Genomic DNA, 16,506 nt, shown 5'->3' with positions numbered 1-16,506 from the left:
TTCTCCCTTTGTCTTACCAAAAAAAAAAATATTAGACTGACTGCGATATATAATAGGAAATAATATTAACACTTGTGAAATAAAGACGTATTAGGGTTTCTCTCCGGTTTTGATTTCTTAGAGCCGCTGACATGATGGGAGCTCCGAGCGCAGGGAATGATCTCACAACATTCTCTTGGAAAAGAGAACACGTCGGACGTTATCTTCCGGTGATGAAGCAAAGAGACGCTCGGAGATGATGCTGATGGATCTTGATATTCTTGATTGTCCTATTTGCTACGAAGCATTGACGGTTCCTATCTTCCAGGTTTGAGTATCCCTAGCTTTTTTTATTTTGACGATTTTTGGGGATTTTATTGAACTTTCGAAAGTTATGTTTTTTTTTTTAGTAAACAAATTGTTAGTTCTTGAAAATATGTTTAGAATTTAGGAAGACAAGGAGTATATATCACGAAGTTTAAAACATTAATGAATCATATTTGTTACATTATGTTCTCTCATATACTAATGTTAGTACACATTGCAAGGGTTAACCGGAACTCATTGGTTTGCTATTTCAGTGTGATAATGGACATATAGCTTGCTCTTCTTGCTGTCCTAAACTGAAAAATAAGTGCCCTGCTTGTGCTTTGCCTATTGGTCACAGTCGTTGCAGAGCAATGGAGAAAGTTGTTAAATCAGTTTCTTTCCCATGCCCAAACTCCATCTTTGGTTGCACCGAGAGTTCCTCTTATGGGAAAGAATCAAATCATGAGAAAGAATGCAACTTCTCTCCATGCTCATGCCCTGAACAAGACTGCAATTATACTGGCCCATACAAGGATCTCTACAATCACTATGCTCTTACTCACTCGAAAGGATTCAGGCTTGATTCCTTCAGTTGTGGCGTTTCCTTTACCAGCCTTATAAACATCAGCGGCACGATGAAAATCGAAAAGGAAGACGTCAAGAGGCTACTGTTTGCAGTGCAGTGTTTCAGGGAACCGTGTGGTGTGTATTTAACTGTAAGCTGCATTGCACCATCTACTCCAGAAGTGGGAGAGTACTCATATCATGTTTCCTACAATGTGGACGATGGACACACTTTGACTTATGGATCACCAAATATGAAGAGGATTCTCGAAGTGAGTTTTCATGTCCCCCAACAGAATTTCATGTTCATCCCGAACCATTTCTTGCGTGGTGACTGGTTGGATATAGAATTATGCATCCGGAAGTTGAACTAAAAATAACAAAGTTGGGGATATAGAAGAAGGTCCCTTTATTAATTATTGTTTTTGTTGTCATTGTAGTTAAAAGTTTTGACATGATGAACTAAGATTAGTCAATGTCTTGACTTAGCAAGGTTTCAGATTAGACCCGATGATAGGGTTGTAACTCGATTAAAGCTTTTGTTATAAGTTGTAACTCGTTTGGTTTTGCATTTAGTGTGATGATGGACGTTTTGTTAGTGTGATGATGGACAATTTTGTGGAATCAACCAACAAAACAATTCTCAATCAAAAATTCCATGATATATTTATGCATGGACCAAACTGACAAATCTTTTTTTCTTGTTCAGTTTATCTATGCATAAATATATATAAAACTTTTATAACCGATGTGCTTGACTACAATGTAGTATAAAACTTTTATAACTTTATCTTTATTAGTTTCCCAGTACAAGGTTTGATCAAATAATATTTGGTGATAGAAATCTTTTAAGAAATCTTGTTAATTTTTTGTCATTAGTTGAGCTACTTTCTTGTGTAATAATTATTAATTTGAACTCAATTTTATAAAGATAACCAAAAAGGAATTACCAAAAAAAAAACGAACTAAATTTTCATATAGTTGATTTATATTTGGTTTTCTTTTCTTTTTAAAACCTGAAAACTGAAAACCCCAAAAAATGAAGCGAACCAAATCAGAAAACCGTACGTCCACCTCTAATTTTACATAGGGAAAATCACATTTTAAACCTTCGGAGTGTCACTGAGTAGCACTTTAAACCTCGAGAGAATTTCACTAACACTATAAACCTTTAAAATGATTTTACTAACACTTTAAACCTTTAAAATGATTTTACTAACACTTTAAATCTTGAAACTGACTTTCATGTTTGTACTGCTATAAAAAATAGCAGAATCATAATATACGTCAACGCAAAATAGTTAAACTATGGTGGTTTAATTTAAAATTTAATTAGTTTTAGTTTTTATATATAAAATATATATATATATATATATATATAAATGTGCATTCATATTCATTCTAGAAAAAACTTTTACATGTTAGTGTTCACATTATTAATCCTTTTAATAAATGCATCTTCATTCGAGTGTTGCGGCAATTGTGTTGCAGGATTCTGTTGGGCATGCAATTTCGAGACATGTTAGTATTTAAGTCTTGATTCATTAATAAAATTGGGAGTCTAACTCCCTCTGTTTTACCAAAAAAAAAAATGCATCTCCACTGGATTCTGATTCAAACCGATTGACTTCTCATTGAAAATAATGAATCTTCTAAATATGTTGTCGTCTTCAGTTTTACATTTGTCAAATGTTTTAACCTTACCTCTGATTCTTCATTTTTTTTCTTTGATGCATTTTATTTGTTTGTTTTTGTTTTTTAAATTTTTTATCAGTCGTAATAAATAATTAAATGAGTATTTAAAACAAACTAGCATAGTTTAACTATTTCATGTTGACAGATATTACTGTTTCATCATCTTTAATGGTGGTAAAAACATGAAAGTTAGTTTTAAGGTTTAAAGTGTTAGTAAAATTATTTTAAAGGTTTATAGTGTTAGTGAAATAATCTCAATGTTTAAAGTGCTACTCAGTGACACTTTGAAGGTTTAAAATGTGATTTTCCCATTTCACATATACTGTTAGGATTTTTTATAGGTTGGTGAAATTTAAAAATTAGATTTTTTTTTCTTACTATGTTAACATTTGCAACAATCAACTTCAATTAGATTCAAAGGTAAGCATTCATTATCCCTATATAAGTAAAAGAGAAGTACAAAATTGATTATGGGTCGGGTCAATTAAAAAATAAACAAAATCAAAGGTACTCGGATTCGGTTGTGAAATATCCAAATTCTATAAATGGGTTACTCGATCATATATTTTATTAAATCATAAATAAAATATTAAATATTAAATGAAACTAAAATACATTTTCTAAAATAAAACTACAGTAGTTGCGAGAATATTTTCTGTACCTGAAAGTTAGGAAACTAACAAAATTAATGTTATATTAATCAATTAGTAAATAGTAAAATACCAAACAAAATATTTTAGGAAATCTTAATTATAGAAATACAATTTATGGGTAGAACCCGTAATCATAGGGATCTTGAATATTTTATATTTTATGAATAAATTAATAGTAAACAAAATTTATGGGAATGTTTTTAATTTATTATTTATATATTATTTTATTTAAATTTGGAATGTTGTAGTTTAAATCATTTTATTTTGGGTAATACCTATCCTTGGGCGTTCGGATATCGGGTCGGTTTCAGGTCGGGTAATTCGGATTTCGGATAATTTGGATATTGATTCTAATATCCATATGGATTATTAGGCATAATTGTTTGGATGTCGAATTGGTTTCGGATCGGGTAATTCGGATTTTGGATAATTTGGATATTGATCCTAATATCCGTACGAACTATTTGTAAAATTCGGATCGGATTTCGGATCAGGTTTTCATGTATTGGATACTCTTTTCAGATATTTCAAACCCAATTATTCTTTGCATATCCGAACAATCCAAAACTTAGAAGAAAAAAAGCCAAGAACATATTAAAATGTTGAAAACCATGTCGATAATGTCTTTAAAATTTTGAAAACTATGCCAATAAGGCAATAACATCTTTAAAAATTTGAAAACTATGCCAATAAGGCAATAACATCCTAAAAAGGTAAATCACCATCCAAAAGAACTAAGATAAGTAGAAAGATAAAAACAAAGTAAATCACAATCCTAAAATTTGAAAACCAAAGTAGAGCACCATCCAAAAAAACAAAGATAAGTAGAATGATAAAAGATGATCTTGCATTAATGACCTCCAATGCAAGCCAGCAACAACGACCTCCTTAAGATTCTTCTTAGTCCCATACTACAACTTCTTCATGTCCCTAATACAACAAAGAAACAAATTCTTAGTTAAAAATCAATTTAAGCATCGGTTTTTCATTTAACTTCTTCATGTCCCTAACATAAATCAAACATCAAATTTTAAACATTTACCTTACAAACGAGTGATGTGTTTATGCAAGTCTTCTAGTTTAAGTCTTGACATTCAAACTCTGAAAAGACAGAAAAATAGTAATTGATAAGTGTCAGTTATTAAAACTAGTAACTACTAAGAATGAAGTAATTAGGTTTGGGCATACCTTTTTCAAGTTTATCAAGCAGTTCAATTTCCGCAAGCAATTGTGTATTCGTAACAATTGCTTTCTCGCCAAAGTGATTCTCATTCTTCATCCACTGCTGCGTGCATATCAAAACTTCCACCATATTATGCGTTAAGCAACTTCTGTGTGGCTCCATGTCCCTCCCACTAGTACTAAATGCACTTTCAGATGCAACTGATGAAACCTGCATTGCAAGAACATCCCTAGTTATTTCTGATAAAACTGGACAATACATCCCACTCTGATCCAACCATAGTTCTAGGATTTTCCACTTTTTCTTTCAAATACACATCCAACTCATCCCTACCATCGTCAACCCCAATCTCATCGACCAACTCCTTATAAGCAAAGTCCATCCTCTCATACCCCATACTATCAGACATTAAATCAGTGGACTCACCTTGGCTAACAGAAGTCGATGTCTGAGTGGACTGTGATGATTGACCACTTGGTACTTTCTGAAGACGATTGCTATACTCCTTAAACAGAGATGTCAAAAAGTGGTGATTTTATCACTCATCTCCTTCGAATCTGTTGTATCTTTCCCATAAAGCTTATCAAAGCACATCTTAGCAAATTGCATTTTTTTCCGTGGATCAAACACACTTGCAACAATCAGAAAAACATTGATGTTTCTCATTCCATCCCAGTACCTATCAAATTTCAACAACATAGCATCGACTTTTGACTTCAACTCACTATCAATATTATTGCTTAGTGACATCAAATTCCTCTCTGTAGTCACTATCTCTCCATAACACTTATAAGAAGCAACTGAAGTTGAAGCGGACACAACCAAAGTAGAACTATAGAATATGATTAGAAATCTCACTAACCTTTCTACGGCACTCCAATCAGCCTTTGTAGGCGGCCCAGTCTTTTTCTTCCCATTCTCGACCTCATTTAAATAGTCATTGTACATCTTGTCCTCCGCCTCCATTCTATCAAATGCCAATATAAAATCAATAGCTCTTGACAACATTAAGTATGTAGAATTCCACCTTGTTTTGATGTCCAACGGTACCTCCCTCTAGTCATCTTCCCTGAGAAAACTTTCTGCTCAAAGGAATCACATCTTGAAGTAGAAGACCTCACATACTGAACAGCATTGTGTATGGCTGTCACATTTTCACTCAACTCATGCAAACCGTCCCTCACAATCAAATTGATTATGTGATCACAACACCTCATATGCATACACTCTCCATTTAAAACAAATGCTTCACTGCTCCTTAAGCTGAATGCCTCCTGAAACTTTTTCAAAGCAGAAGTATTTGCAGTTGCATTGTCGACTGTCACAGTTAAAATCTTCTCTATGCCCCACTCAGCCAAGCAGTCAAGAAGAACCCGTGATATTGTTGCTCCTTTGTGATCAGTAATGTACTTAAACCCAATAATTAGCTTCCTCAATCGCCAAGAAACATCAATAAAGTGTTCTGTAATCACCATGTAACTAGCACCTGTAGCTTTAGCAACCCATATGTTAGTTGTCAAAGAGACTCTTGGCTTACTAGCAACAATCCAAGTTCTCGGGGATGCTTTCATCTCCACATACATTCTAACAATGTCCTTTGTAGTTGTTCTTCTCGAATATGGCTTGTAGAGGTTGACTTTGTTGCAGAAATGTTTCCAACCGATGCTTTCAAAGAAAGCAAGTGGCAATTCTGATAGCACAATCATCTCATTCAAAGCTTCTCTGAAAACTTCTTCAGTAACTTTTCCACTCTGAAGTTGACCCTGATTATTAATCATTGTCTGTGATTGTTTCTGCTTCCATGCTTGAAAATGCTTGCAGCTATCCATATGAGCCTTCAAGTGAGAAGTCCCTGATTTTGAATCACAGCTGTAACATTTGTGGCAGCAATTGCACTTACATCTCTTGAGATTATCATCAAATCTCGTGAAGTGTCCCCAAACAGTAGATCTTGTACTCGGTTTTCTCTTTGGCTGGGCTGGTTGTGAAGTAACTCCACCATCTTTCGGAGCATCTGTCGGGGCATCTATTGGACTCGGAGCATCTTTCCTTTTGGTTCCACTCTCAGGTGTCAGATTTGGGTCATCTCTCTCCATGCCAATGTTGTCTGGAAATGGTGAGGAATCCATCTACACAGAAAATAATGCATAGTTAACAAACTAAAGTTTTGTTTCTATTTAAAGTTGTAAACTATAGACCTTATCTGCATCCTAAGGACATAAACTAAAAGACAATTCATTCACTGAACAAAATGAGATACAAAGAGCTTTTGGTTTTCTCAAATTACCGGAGGACAAGATTGTCTCTGATATTTACGGACACTTCCTATCACCATCAAACCAGTCTCAATGAAAATTTAAAATCCTACTTGCTAGTTGCAGCAAATTTTTCAAATGATTGCTAATGCTACAACCGTTTCAGAAATGTATTGGCACTAAAGGTAACAGAGTTTCTAAACCAGAACTTTAACAATCACCTAATTACATCGTTGCAAGCTGATCTTAAATCAAAGAACATATAACATCTCTAATTATTAAACATAAAATCAGCAAATAAGTTAATCCAACCATTAGGAGTAAATAATCAAGAATCATACAATAACGAAGGAAGAAGAAGATGATAACTAAGGAAGAAGATGAATCATAGACATACCAGAGATCGATTTCTTGATGCCTCTGATTGAGGAGACTTGGGCGGCGAGATTGGTATTAGGGATTCCAGCTTGAAAGTTTAGGGTTCTACCTTTATTTATATGTACATAATCGTGAGAGATAAGGCAATTGGAAGAAGGTGTATCAAGGAGGATCGCGAGAGATAAGGGAACGGGAAGACTGTGTATCAAGGAGGATCGCGAGAGATAAGGGAAGTTGAAGGTGGTGTATCAAAGAGGATCGGGGGAGATAAGGCAAGTGTTCGGATGTGTTCGGGTGTGTATCGGATATTGGTTATTATCCGAACCGATCCGATATCCCATAGTTTTAGAAAGCGATAACCGTTCGGTTATTATCTCTGCTTTGGTTCATATCCGTATCCGAGTTTTTCGGATCGGAGACGGATCTGGTATTTGGGTTCGGATATAACGCCCAGAGCTAGTAATACCTATGTACACAAAAGAGATACTAACTAAATTTGATCTTAACAAATGTGTGTAATTTTCAAAGAATATTTTCAAAACCCTAAACCTATAGTCGGTTATCTCTAAACTATAAATATTAGCATCATGCTGTGTGATTCACATATCATTCTCATTTTCCCACTAAACTTTATTTGCAAAATTGTAACAAAATTATGGCTGGTAATGATGGTTTCACAAGCCTCAATGCTATCAAACCTTTCAAACAAATCTAGAAAAAATTCAGGTGAAAGTCGTTCATTGGGAGCAATACTCTACTATCACAAGAGAGACAAATTACAAAGTTGATGGTTTTGACCGAATCATATGTAAGCTCTAGCTCTCACTTTCTAATATATTAGTAAAATAGAAATGACATTTTCTCATTCATTTTGTTTAATCTTAATATTAGTCCTTTTATTTGAAATTGTAGGTTTTGGAAAATATAATATTTTGAAGGTAAAAAAAAACAAAACCTAACCCGTAAAGTCATTTTTATATGCTTAACTATATCTCTAATTTATATAAATTTAGTTGCACCATGTCTAATTTGTGGATACTGCTCTTCTAGAAAATCAAAAGCATTGGTAAGTCTACTACATTTTTCATTTTTATTTGTATTTTCTTGGACATTATTTAGTTTGTAACTTTCATTTTCATATTATTGTAGATGTGAATTGGTTGTAAAATGAATAATTAACTATGAAGTGGAAGCTCAAGAAAATGTACCTGAATTGGTTAGTTAGAATTTTTGAATATAATATTCGGTTGGTGTGTTATAAGTATGCATCGTTTAATGAATGATCAGACTTTAAATTTGTTTGTAGATGACTCAATCAAATTTTGTAGATGGTACACACGAATTTGTATTCACAAAATATACTATTCAAATATATACGAAAACAAATTTTATTGGAAAACTATATGACACATTTTGCTGTTTAAATTGTCGACTGGTTTTTTAATTAATGTGTGTTTGACAAAAAAAATTAAGCACAATGTTAACTACAAACAATGTTAAAATCTACCAATACTATACATGCAAAAAAAAAGTATTCATCTGCGATGGATAGTATTTTTCTTTTTTTGTCTGTATTATATATTTTAATACTTAAATACAAACAATGTTAAAATATATGTAAGTACCCACTATATGTCAATACCTCTGTAGTATCACTTATTTTTGCTCTAAGAGTTATGTGGTTTGTAAAATTCACAATTATATGTTTGAGAAGGTTAGATTTGATATTTTAACAAATGATTTTTTTTGCAAGTAGGTCTGTGAAAACATACACTGTAGTCAATAAGTGTGTAATTTTTTGCCAATTGCAGTTTTTTAAAACTTTTTTGTTTTGTTTTTGACTACTCCTACGTATTAATATAAAATTATACTATATCGATAAATATTCTTCCGCACTGTAGCACGGATCCGATCCTAGTATATATTAATAGATAAGCATTTTCTAAAAAAAGCTGATGTGTCATTCAAAATATTATTTTTTTACTTGCACTCAGTTTTTAATAATATTTACATTTACATATCATTATATTTTTTTCCAAAAAAATAATTAACAACCAAAATTAATTTCTTATATTATATTTCTAACTTAATTTTGTCCTTTCATTATACTTTCATAAAATCTTTAAAATAAATTTTATGAACTCTTAGTTCATATGGTGTGATAATATAAACTTGATATTATAATAACTCATACTGGTTAAATCTTAATTATTATACAAAAATTTTACATATTCAAATAAAACTAAAATATATACACTACACAAAAAGTTTTAGATTTCAAATAATATTTTTACAGATAATTATAATGAATTTTGTAAACAAAAATTACAATAATTTATTTAATAATTATTTTATTCTGCACATCGTGCGGGTTGTTATCTAGTTTATCATAAAATCATCCCAACATATTTTGCTTATTCTTTACTGCTGACACGTGGATTCTTATAAGATAATTATGATAATTCTTCTTCACTAGGAAGTTTTTGTTAGGCTTTTGGGCCAAAATCATTTCAAAATCATTTATGTATTTGTACATGTTGTTGGACTTTAACTCACATGTGTTTGTTTGATCTATTTAATAAAAAATAAAAAAAAAATGATAGAAAACAAAACGAATTATTATTAGCTTAGAAATTTTAGGTGTATTAATCCAAATATTTTCATTGGATAATGATTTTAATGATATGTTATGCTGAGAAGAGTCTAAAAAGCTAAAGAGGGGGTATTGAACTTGTATTTTAAAAGATTTTAGAGTATTCTTAAAATCCTTTGTTACTCAACTTAGATTTATGTAAAATCTTTTAAAATCCTATGTTATTTAACTTAGATTTCCGAAAAATCATTTAAAATAATTTACAATCTCTTGTTATTCAATCAATGATTTATAAAACTGACTTAAAATCTACTATTATTCAAAATTTCAGAACTTTTTTTATAAAATGCTATTTTACATGATTCTAGTTGAAAAATATCTCCCTCCAAATCACATCCTTTGAGGTAGATTTTGAAAGGGTTGCAGCAAGAAAAAAAAATGTATTTACTACTAGCAAAAAAAAATTGAAACAGAACTGGCTCTTCCCCACACCTTTGCTCCATTCCCACCACTGGCAAATTGGGTCTTGTGTATCCCTCAATCCTCATCTCTCTCGCCAACTGGAATGTCTACAGGTTCTCTCGGCAATTGGAATAGGGTCTTGGTCTAACGCCTCTTATCGACGATTCACAAGAAAGATGGGGTTAGAGGTATCTATAGAGGCTTATCTGCATCTCTACATGGTGTGATTATTCACCGTGGCTAATACTTTGGAAGGCTCAAGCTGTGACTATATCTGCTGGATTGGCTTCTTACCCAATGGCTATTGTGGAAGAGATGGATTTTTTTATGATGAAATGAAGCAGTTTTTGGATTGTAGGTGATAATATTCGTTTTACCGTAATCGGTTTTGAGGATTTGTGTGTATGAGGAAAGAAACAGAAGGAAACTATTTTTGTAAATAAAAGACATGGATTGGCCTAAGCCCAAGTATTGGCACTGCAGTCGTATTTGATATTTTCTTGTCAATCGCTTTCTTCTCCCCAAATGGATAAAGCTGTGAGGTAAGCTAGAAGTGATATTTTCTTGTCAATCGCTTCATTATGGATAAAAATTACAAACGTTCGAATTTTGAGATACTCTTTTTGTGTGGATACAAGAAGAAAGTGGGTCAGTGGGTCTGTCCAAAACATTGTACTATGGTTTCTCCTTCTAACACGGATAATGTGGATTTTATTACGTACTTGGTTGCTGCAACTTTTCTGCTGTTCGTTGTTAGATTCTTATAGACTGTTTTGTCATCTTCTTCTCCTTGTGCTTCGTTTCTTTTCTTCATCATCTTCTCACTAACTCCTTTCTCTTTGTTGCAGCCTTGCAGGTTAATCTCAACACTAACCTGGGTTTGTTTTTGTATTGCAGTTTGCCCATATGTTCAATACCAAAAAAATGAACATTTCGTCCTTTATGTGGATTATTTTAGAGATCTAGTACTAAGATAAGAGAGGCTGTGTTTATTTTAGAGAGAGTAAACGAGATGTCGAGATCACACTTTATACAATAGTAGTATTAGAGGTTGGTGTTCCGTTTTTCGGTTTGGTGTCGGTTCGGTTTTTTTGGTTTACGATTTTTTTTGGTTTTATAAAATTGAAAATTTTGAAACCATATAGAAATCATATGTATATCGGTTTGGTTAGGGTTTGGTTTTTACGGTTCTACGGTTTATCGGTTTTATTAAAAGTGAATCCTGTTTGTGGATTATTTTAGAGATCTAGTACTAAGGTAAGAGAGGCTGTGTTTATTTTAGAGAGTAAACGAGATGTCGAGATCACACTTTATACAATGGTAGTATTAGAGGTTGGTGTTCGGTTTTTCGGTTTGGTTTCGGTTCGGTTTTTTTGTTTTACGATTTTTTTTGGTTTTATAAAATTGAAAATTTTGAAACCATATAAAAACCATATGTATATCGGTTTGGTTATGGTTTGGTTTTTACGATTCTACGGTTTATCGGTTTTATTAAAAGTGAATCCTGTTTGTGGATTATTTTAGAGAGTACTACGATAAGAGATCCTTTGATATGTGGATTATTGAAATATACTTGTATAAAGTGTGATCTCGTTAGCAAAGCAATCCCGTTGATGATTCCTATATGTCGCGCCTTTGATATGTTATTAACATAAACTTTATAAACAGTAGTCGTTTCGTTTATTAACAAAAAGTTTTTTTGTGTTCTAAAATATTCTAAATCACCAAAGTTTAATAACGAAATCTTATAGAGTCACATTTATTTTCTTGTATTTTAAATATAAAAACCTTAAACTAATCAAATCTCCTAAAAACTCAATCAAATCTTTTATAATTCTAAAATATGGATTTATTGATGGAACGATCAAGAAACCACCTGATGATCATCGTGATTTTGGTTCTTGGTCACGCTGCAATGATATTGTGTCTACATGGATCATAAATTCTGTTGATAAGAAGATTGGTGCTAGTTTGTTGTTTATATCGACCGCATAGGGCATATGGAAGAAACTTATGTCCCGTTTTAAGCAAGATAATGCTCCCAGGGTCTTTGAAATAGAACAAAAGCTGAATTCTATCCAACAAGGCTCGTTGGATGTCACATCATACTATAATCTACTAGTGACCTTATGGGAGGAGTACAAAAATTATGTTGAGCTACCAATCTGCACTTGTGGTAAATGTGAATGTAATGCAGCTGCTCTATGGGAGAAGTTACAGGAACGAGGTCGTGTTACAAAGTTTTTGATGGGGCTGAATGCATCTTATGAGGCTACTCATCGACATATTCTCATGCTGAAACCTATACCAAGCATCGAAGAAGCTTTCAACATGGTGACATCTGATGAAAGACAGAAGACCATTACACCAAAGCCTGATAGTATGATCTTCCAAACCTCTACTCCTGTACAAGACAATGTTGCTTATCCTGGTCCTCTCGATAATGTTGCGTATGCTGCTATTCAAAAAAATTATCGCCCTAGAGGTTCTAGGCCATTGTGTACTCACTGTGGTCATACTGGACATGTCATACAGAAGTGTTTCAAGTTACATGGCTATCCTCCAGGTTACATACCAGGATTCAAGAGAACTTTTGCTAACTATCAAGCGAAAAATCAGCAGAGTTTTGCACCTGTGACTCAGTTTCGAGGACATACACCTCGTCCACAGACACATTCTGTTGCTAATGTGGTCACTAACCAAACTCCATCTTATCCACAAACTACTCCTGCTCCTGCTGTCAATCTTGATGTGAGTGCTCTAACTGGTGAACAGATACAAACCTTGATTCAACAACTGAATGCTCAGGTTAAAACTTCAAGAATCCAGTTTCATCTTCTCAAGTCTCTTCCATCATAGAACATGGTGCTATGGCTATTCAATCTTCCTCTGGTAGTTCTCTATCCTTTCCCTCTAGATTTCCATCTTCCTCTTTACGCTTTGAGAACAACCGCCTTACTTTTCAACATCAATGCTTATCATCTCTATCCAAACACATTCCTCATGGTAGTTGGATCATAGATACTGGAGCAACTAGTCATGTTTGCTCTGACTTGACATTTTTTAGTGAAACAGTTACTGTCACTGGTGTCACAGTCTCATTACCGAATGAGGATAAGGTGGATATCACACATTGTGGTTCTGTTCAGCCTACAAAGACACTCCTTTTGCATGTACCATCTTTCAAATTCAATCTCATTTCCATTAGTAGTCTTTTACAACATAATCAGGGTTCAACTCATTTTTTCCCTGATTCTTGTTATCTTCAGGAGTCTACTCAGGGCTTGATGATTGGTAAAGCCTACTTGTTGCATAACCTTTATGTTCTGCATCTCGATACATCATCCTCTCTCATCTCACCGTCTTCGTCATCTGCATCTCCTCATTTCACTGGATCCTTGGAAGTCGATGGACATCTTTGGCACCAACGCCTTGGACATCCATCCCCTGACAAGTTAAAGCTTCTTACTGGTACTTTGTCTCTATCAAGTTTTAAGAACGATGTTCCTTACTCTGTATGTCCTCTAGCTAAGCATAAACGTTTACCGTTCTTTTCTAATAATCTCTTGTCTTCTCTTCTGTTCGATTTAGTTCATCTAGATATATGGGGACCCTATTCAGTTGAATCTATAGACGGATATAAATACTTTCTTACAATTGTTGATGATTGTAGTAGAGCTACCTGGATTTACCTTTTAAGGAATAAAAATGATGTTGTCTCTATCTTTCCTGCCTTTGTGAAGTTTGTTTTTACCCAATATAATGCAAAGATTAAAAAAATTAGGAGTGACAATGCCCCTGAACTAGCTTTCACTGATCTAGTTAAGACTCATGGTATGATACACCAGTTTTCCTGTTCCTATACTCAACTCTGTTGTTGAGAGGAAACACCAACACCTCCTTAATGTTGCTAGAGCTCTCTTTTTCCAGTCAAATGTTCCTCTAGCTTACTAGACAGATTGTCTTCTCACAGCTTTTTTTCTTATCAATAGGACCCCTTAACCTTTGCTACAAAACCGTACACCTTATGAAATCCTTAATCAAAAGAAACCAGATTACTCCTTTTTACGTTCTTTTGGCTGTCTTTGTTATGTCTCTACTTTAACCAAAGATCATCACAAGTTTAGCCCTAGTGCTGATAAGTGTATTTTCCTAGGATATTCTTTTGGTTATAAGGGTTACAAGGTACTTCATCTAGATGACAATCGCATTACTGTTTCTCGCAATGTTATTTTTCATGAAAATGTTTTTCCTTTCTTTGACAATCGGACTACACATGACTCATCTGATCCTTTTCATATGTCCATATTGCCATTGGATATTCCTCATACAGTAGACTATTTTCATACTCCTGCATCTCATACATCTAATCCTGCACATGCATCCACAAACATAAACTCCACTGGTGACTCTTCTGATGATGATGAGACTGTGTCTCCCGAGACGACCATTGTTTCACCATCAAATGTCAGGCCCAAGCGATCATCCAGAACACCAGGTTATCTTTGTGACTATCACTGTTCTCTTAACCAAATTTCTTCATCTTTATCTCCTTCATGTTCTCTTACCACAAAAAAACTTACCACTCCTTATCCTCTATCATCCTATATTAGCTATTCTAATCTCAAACCGACCTATAGGTCCTATATCCTATCTGTTACTTTAGAAACAGAACCTAAAAATTTAGCATCCCTGCGATGGACTGAGGGTATGAATGTGGAATTGGGCAACATGGAGCATACCCAGACTTTCAATGTTGTTTCACTCCCACCTGGTAAGAATGTTGTAGGGTGTAAGTGGGTCTACACAATAAAATACTACGCAGATGGTTCTATAGAACGGTATAAGGCTCGCCTAGTTGCAAAAGGGTTCACACAACAGGAGGGCGTCGATTACTTTGATACTTTCTCACATGTTGGTCGTCTTGCTAGTGTGAAACTGATATTGGATTTAGCAGCTAAGAAGGGTTGGAGCCTTACTCAAATGGATGTCACAAGTTCCTTTTTGCATAGCGAGCTTGATGAAGAAATCTATATGAGTCTTCCTCAAGGTTCCACACCTTCTTCCGGTACTTTACCACCTAATGCAGTTTGCAAACTAAACAAGTCCATCTACGAGTTAAAGCAAGCTTCTCGACAGTGGTACAGATGTTTTTCAAAGGCTCTGCTTGATGATGGTTTCTCACAGTCGTATGCTGACAACACTTTGTTTGTCAAAGAAGAAGGTACCTCATATATAGCTCTAATCGTCTATGTGGATGACATTTTAATTGCAAGTAATAATGATGAAGTTGTTGCTTCTGTCAAAGTTTGCCTAGCAAAACAGTTCAATACAAAGGATTTAGGTCCTGCGAAATTCTTTATAGGCTTAGAGATAGCCAGGAATTCAGATGGCATTTCGGTTTGCCAGAGAAAATACTGCTTGGACTTGTTAGCTGATAGTGGTTTATTAGGTTGCAAACCTAATTCTGTTCCCATGGATCCTAAGGTTGAACTCACAAAGGAAACCAGAACTTTGTTATCTGATGAACGACCCTATAGAGAATTGATTGGCCGGTTATTATACTTGTGTATCACGAGGCCTGACATCACCTTTGTTGTTCACAAGTTAAGCCAGTTCCTTTCGTGTCCTATGGATGTGCATTTTCAAGCTGCTCGCAATGTCCTCAAGTATTTGAAGAACAATCCAGGCTAAGGACTCTTTTACTCTGCATCTTCTAAGGTTTGCCTCAATGGGTTTTCCGATGCTGACTGGGGAACTTGTAAAGACTCACGAAGGTCAATTTCTGGTATGTGCATCTTTCTTGGAACCTCACTTATATCTTGGAAGTCGAAGAAACAGAACATCGTGAGTTCAAGCAGCACGGAGGCAGAGTATCGGAGTATGGCTCAAACAACCAAGGAACTACTGTGGTTTAGACAAATACTCCAGGACTTACGCATCACACCCGTTTCACAGGCCAAGTTGTTCTGCGACAATAAGTCGGCTCTTCACATAGCAAGCAACGATGTCTTTCACGAAAGAACAAAGCATGTGGAGATCGACTGCCACACTACGGGAGATCAGGTTAAGAATGGTTTTCTTAAACTATTCCATATCTCCTTTGCGAATCAATTGGCTGACATTATTACAAAACCACTCCATCATGGTCCTTTCCATCATCTTCTTCAAAGAATGTCTGTTACAAGCCTTTATGAGAACAAAGAATTATCGGCTTGAGGGGGGGGTATATTGAGTTATTAGTATATATGTATATAGGTTGTATACTGTATAGTTGAGTCTCCTTTAGCTCTCTATACTTATACACATGTATAGAGTATAAATACTCCCTATGTACTCTCTTTAGTGATTAATGAGAAATATCACTTTTACAACAAAGTTAATAGTTTTAATTAGTTTTTGTTCATTATGTTTAGTTTATGACTCATCCATCAT

The 16,506-nt window shown here is 34.3% G+C and overlaps 1 protein-coding gene across 1 annotated transcript; it reads left to right on the top strand.

Annotated features, from left to right (window-relative positions):
* On the top strand, positions 236-1,340 carry LOC104719463 (E3 ubiquitin-protein ligase SINA-like 7). The gene is made up of 2 exons (XM_010437399.1): positions 236-307; positions 561-1,340. The coding sequence occupies exons 1-2, from the start codon at positions 236-238 to the stop codon at positions 1,224-1,226; spliced, it is 738 nt and encodes a 245-aa protein (XP_010435701.1). The 3' UTR covers positions 1,227-1,340.

The sequence above is a fragment of the Camelina sativa genome, chromosome 10 (genome assembly GCF_000633955.1).
Source record: "Camelina sativa cultivar DH55 chromosome 10, Cs, whole genome shotgun sequence".
In the NCBI taxonomy this organism is placed as follows: Eukaryota; Viridiplantae; Streptophyta; class Magnoliopsida; order Brassicales; family Brassicaceae; genus Camelina; species Camelina sativa.
This window is presented reverse-complemented; position numbering and strand designations above follow the sequence as displayed.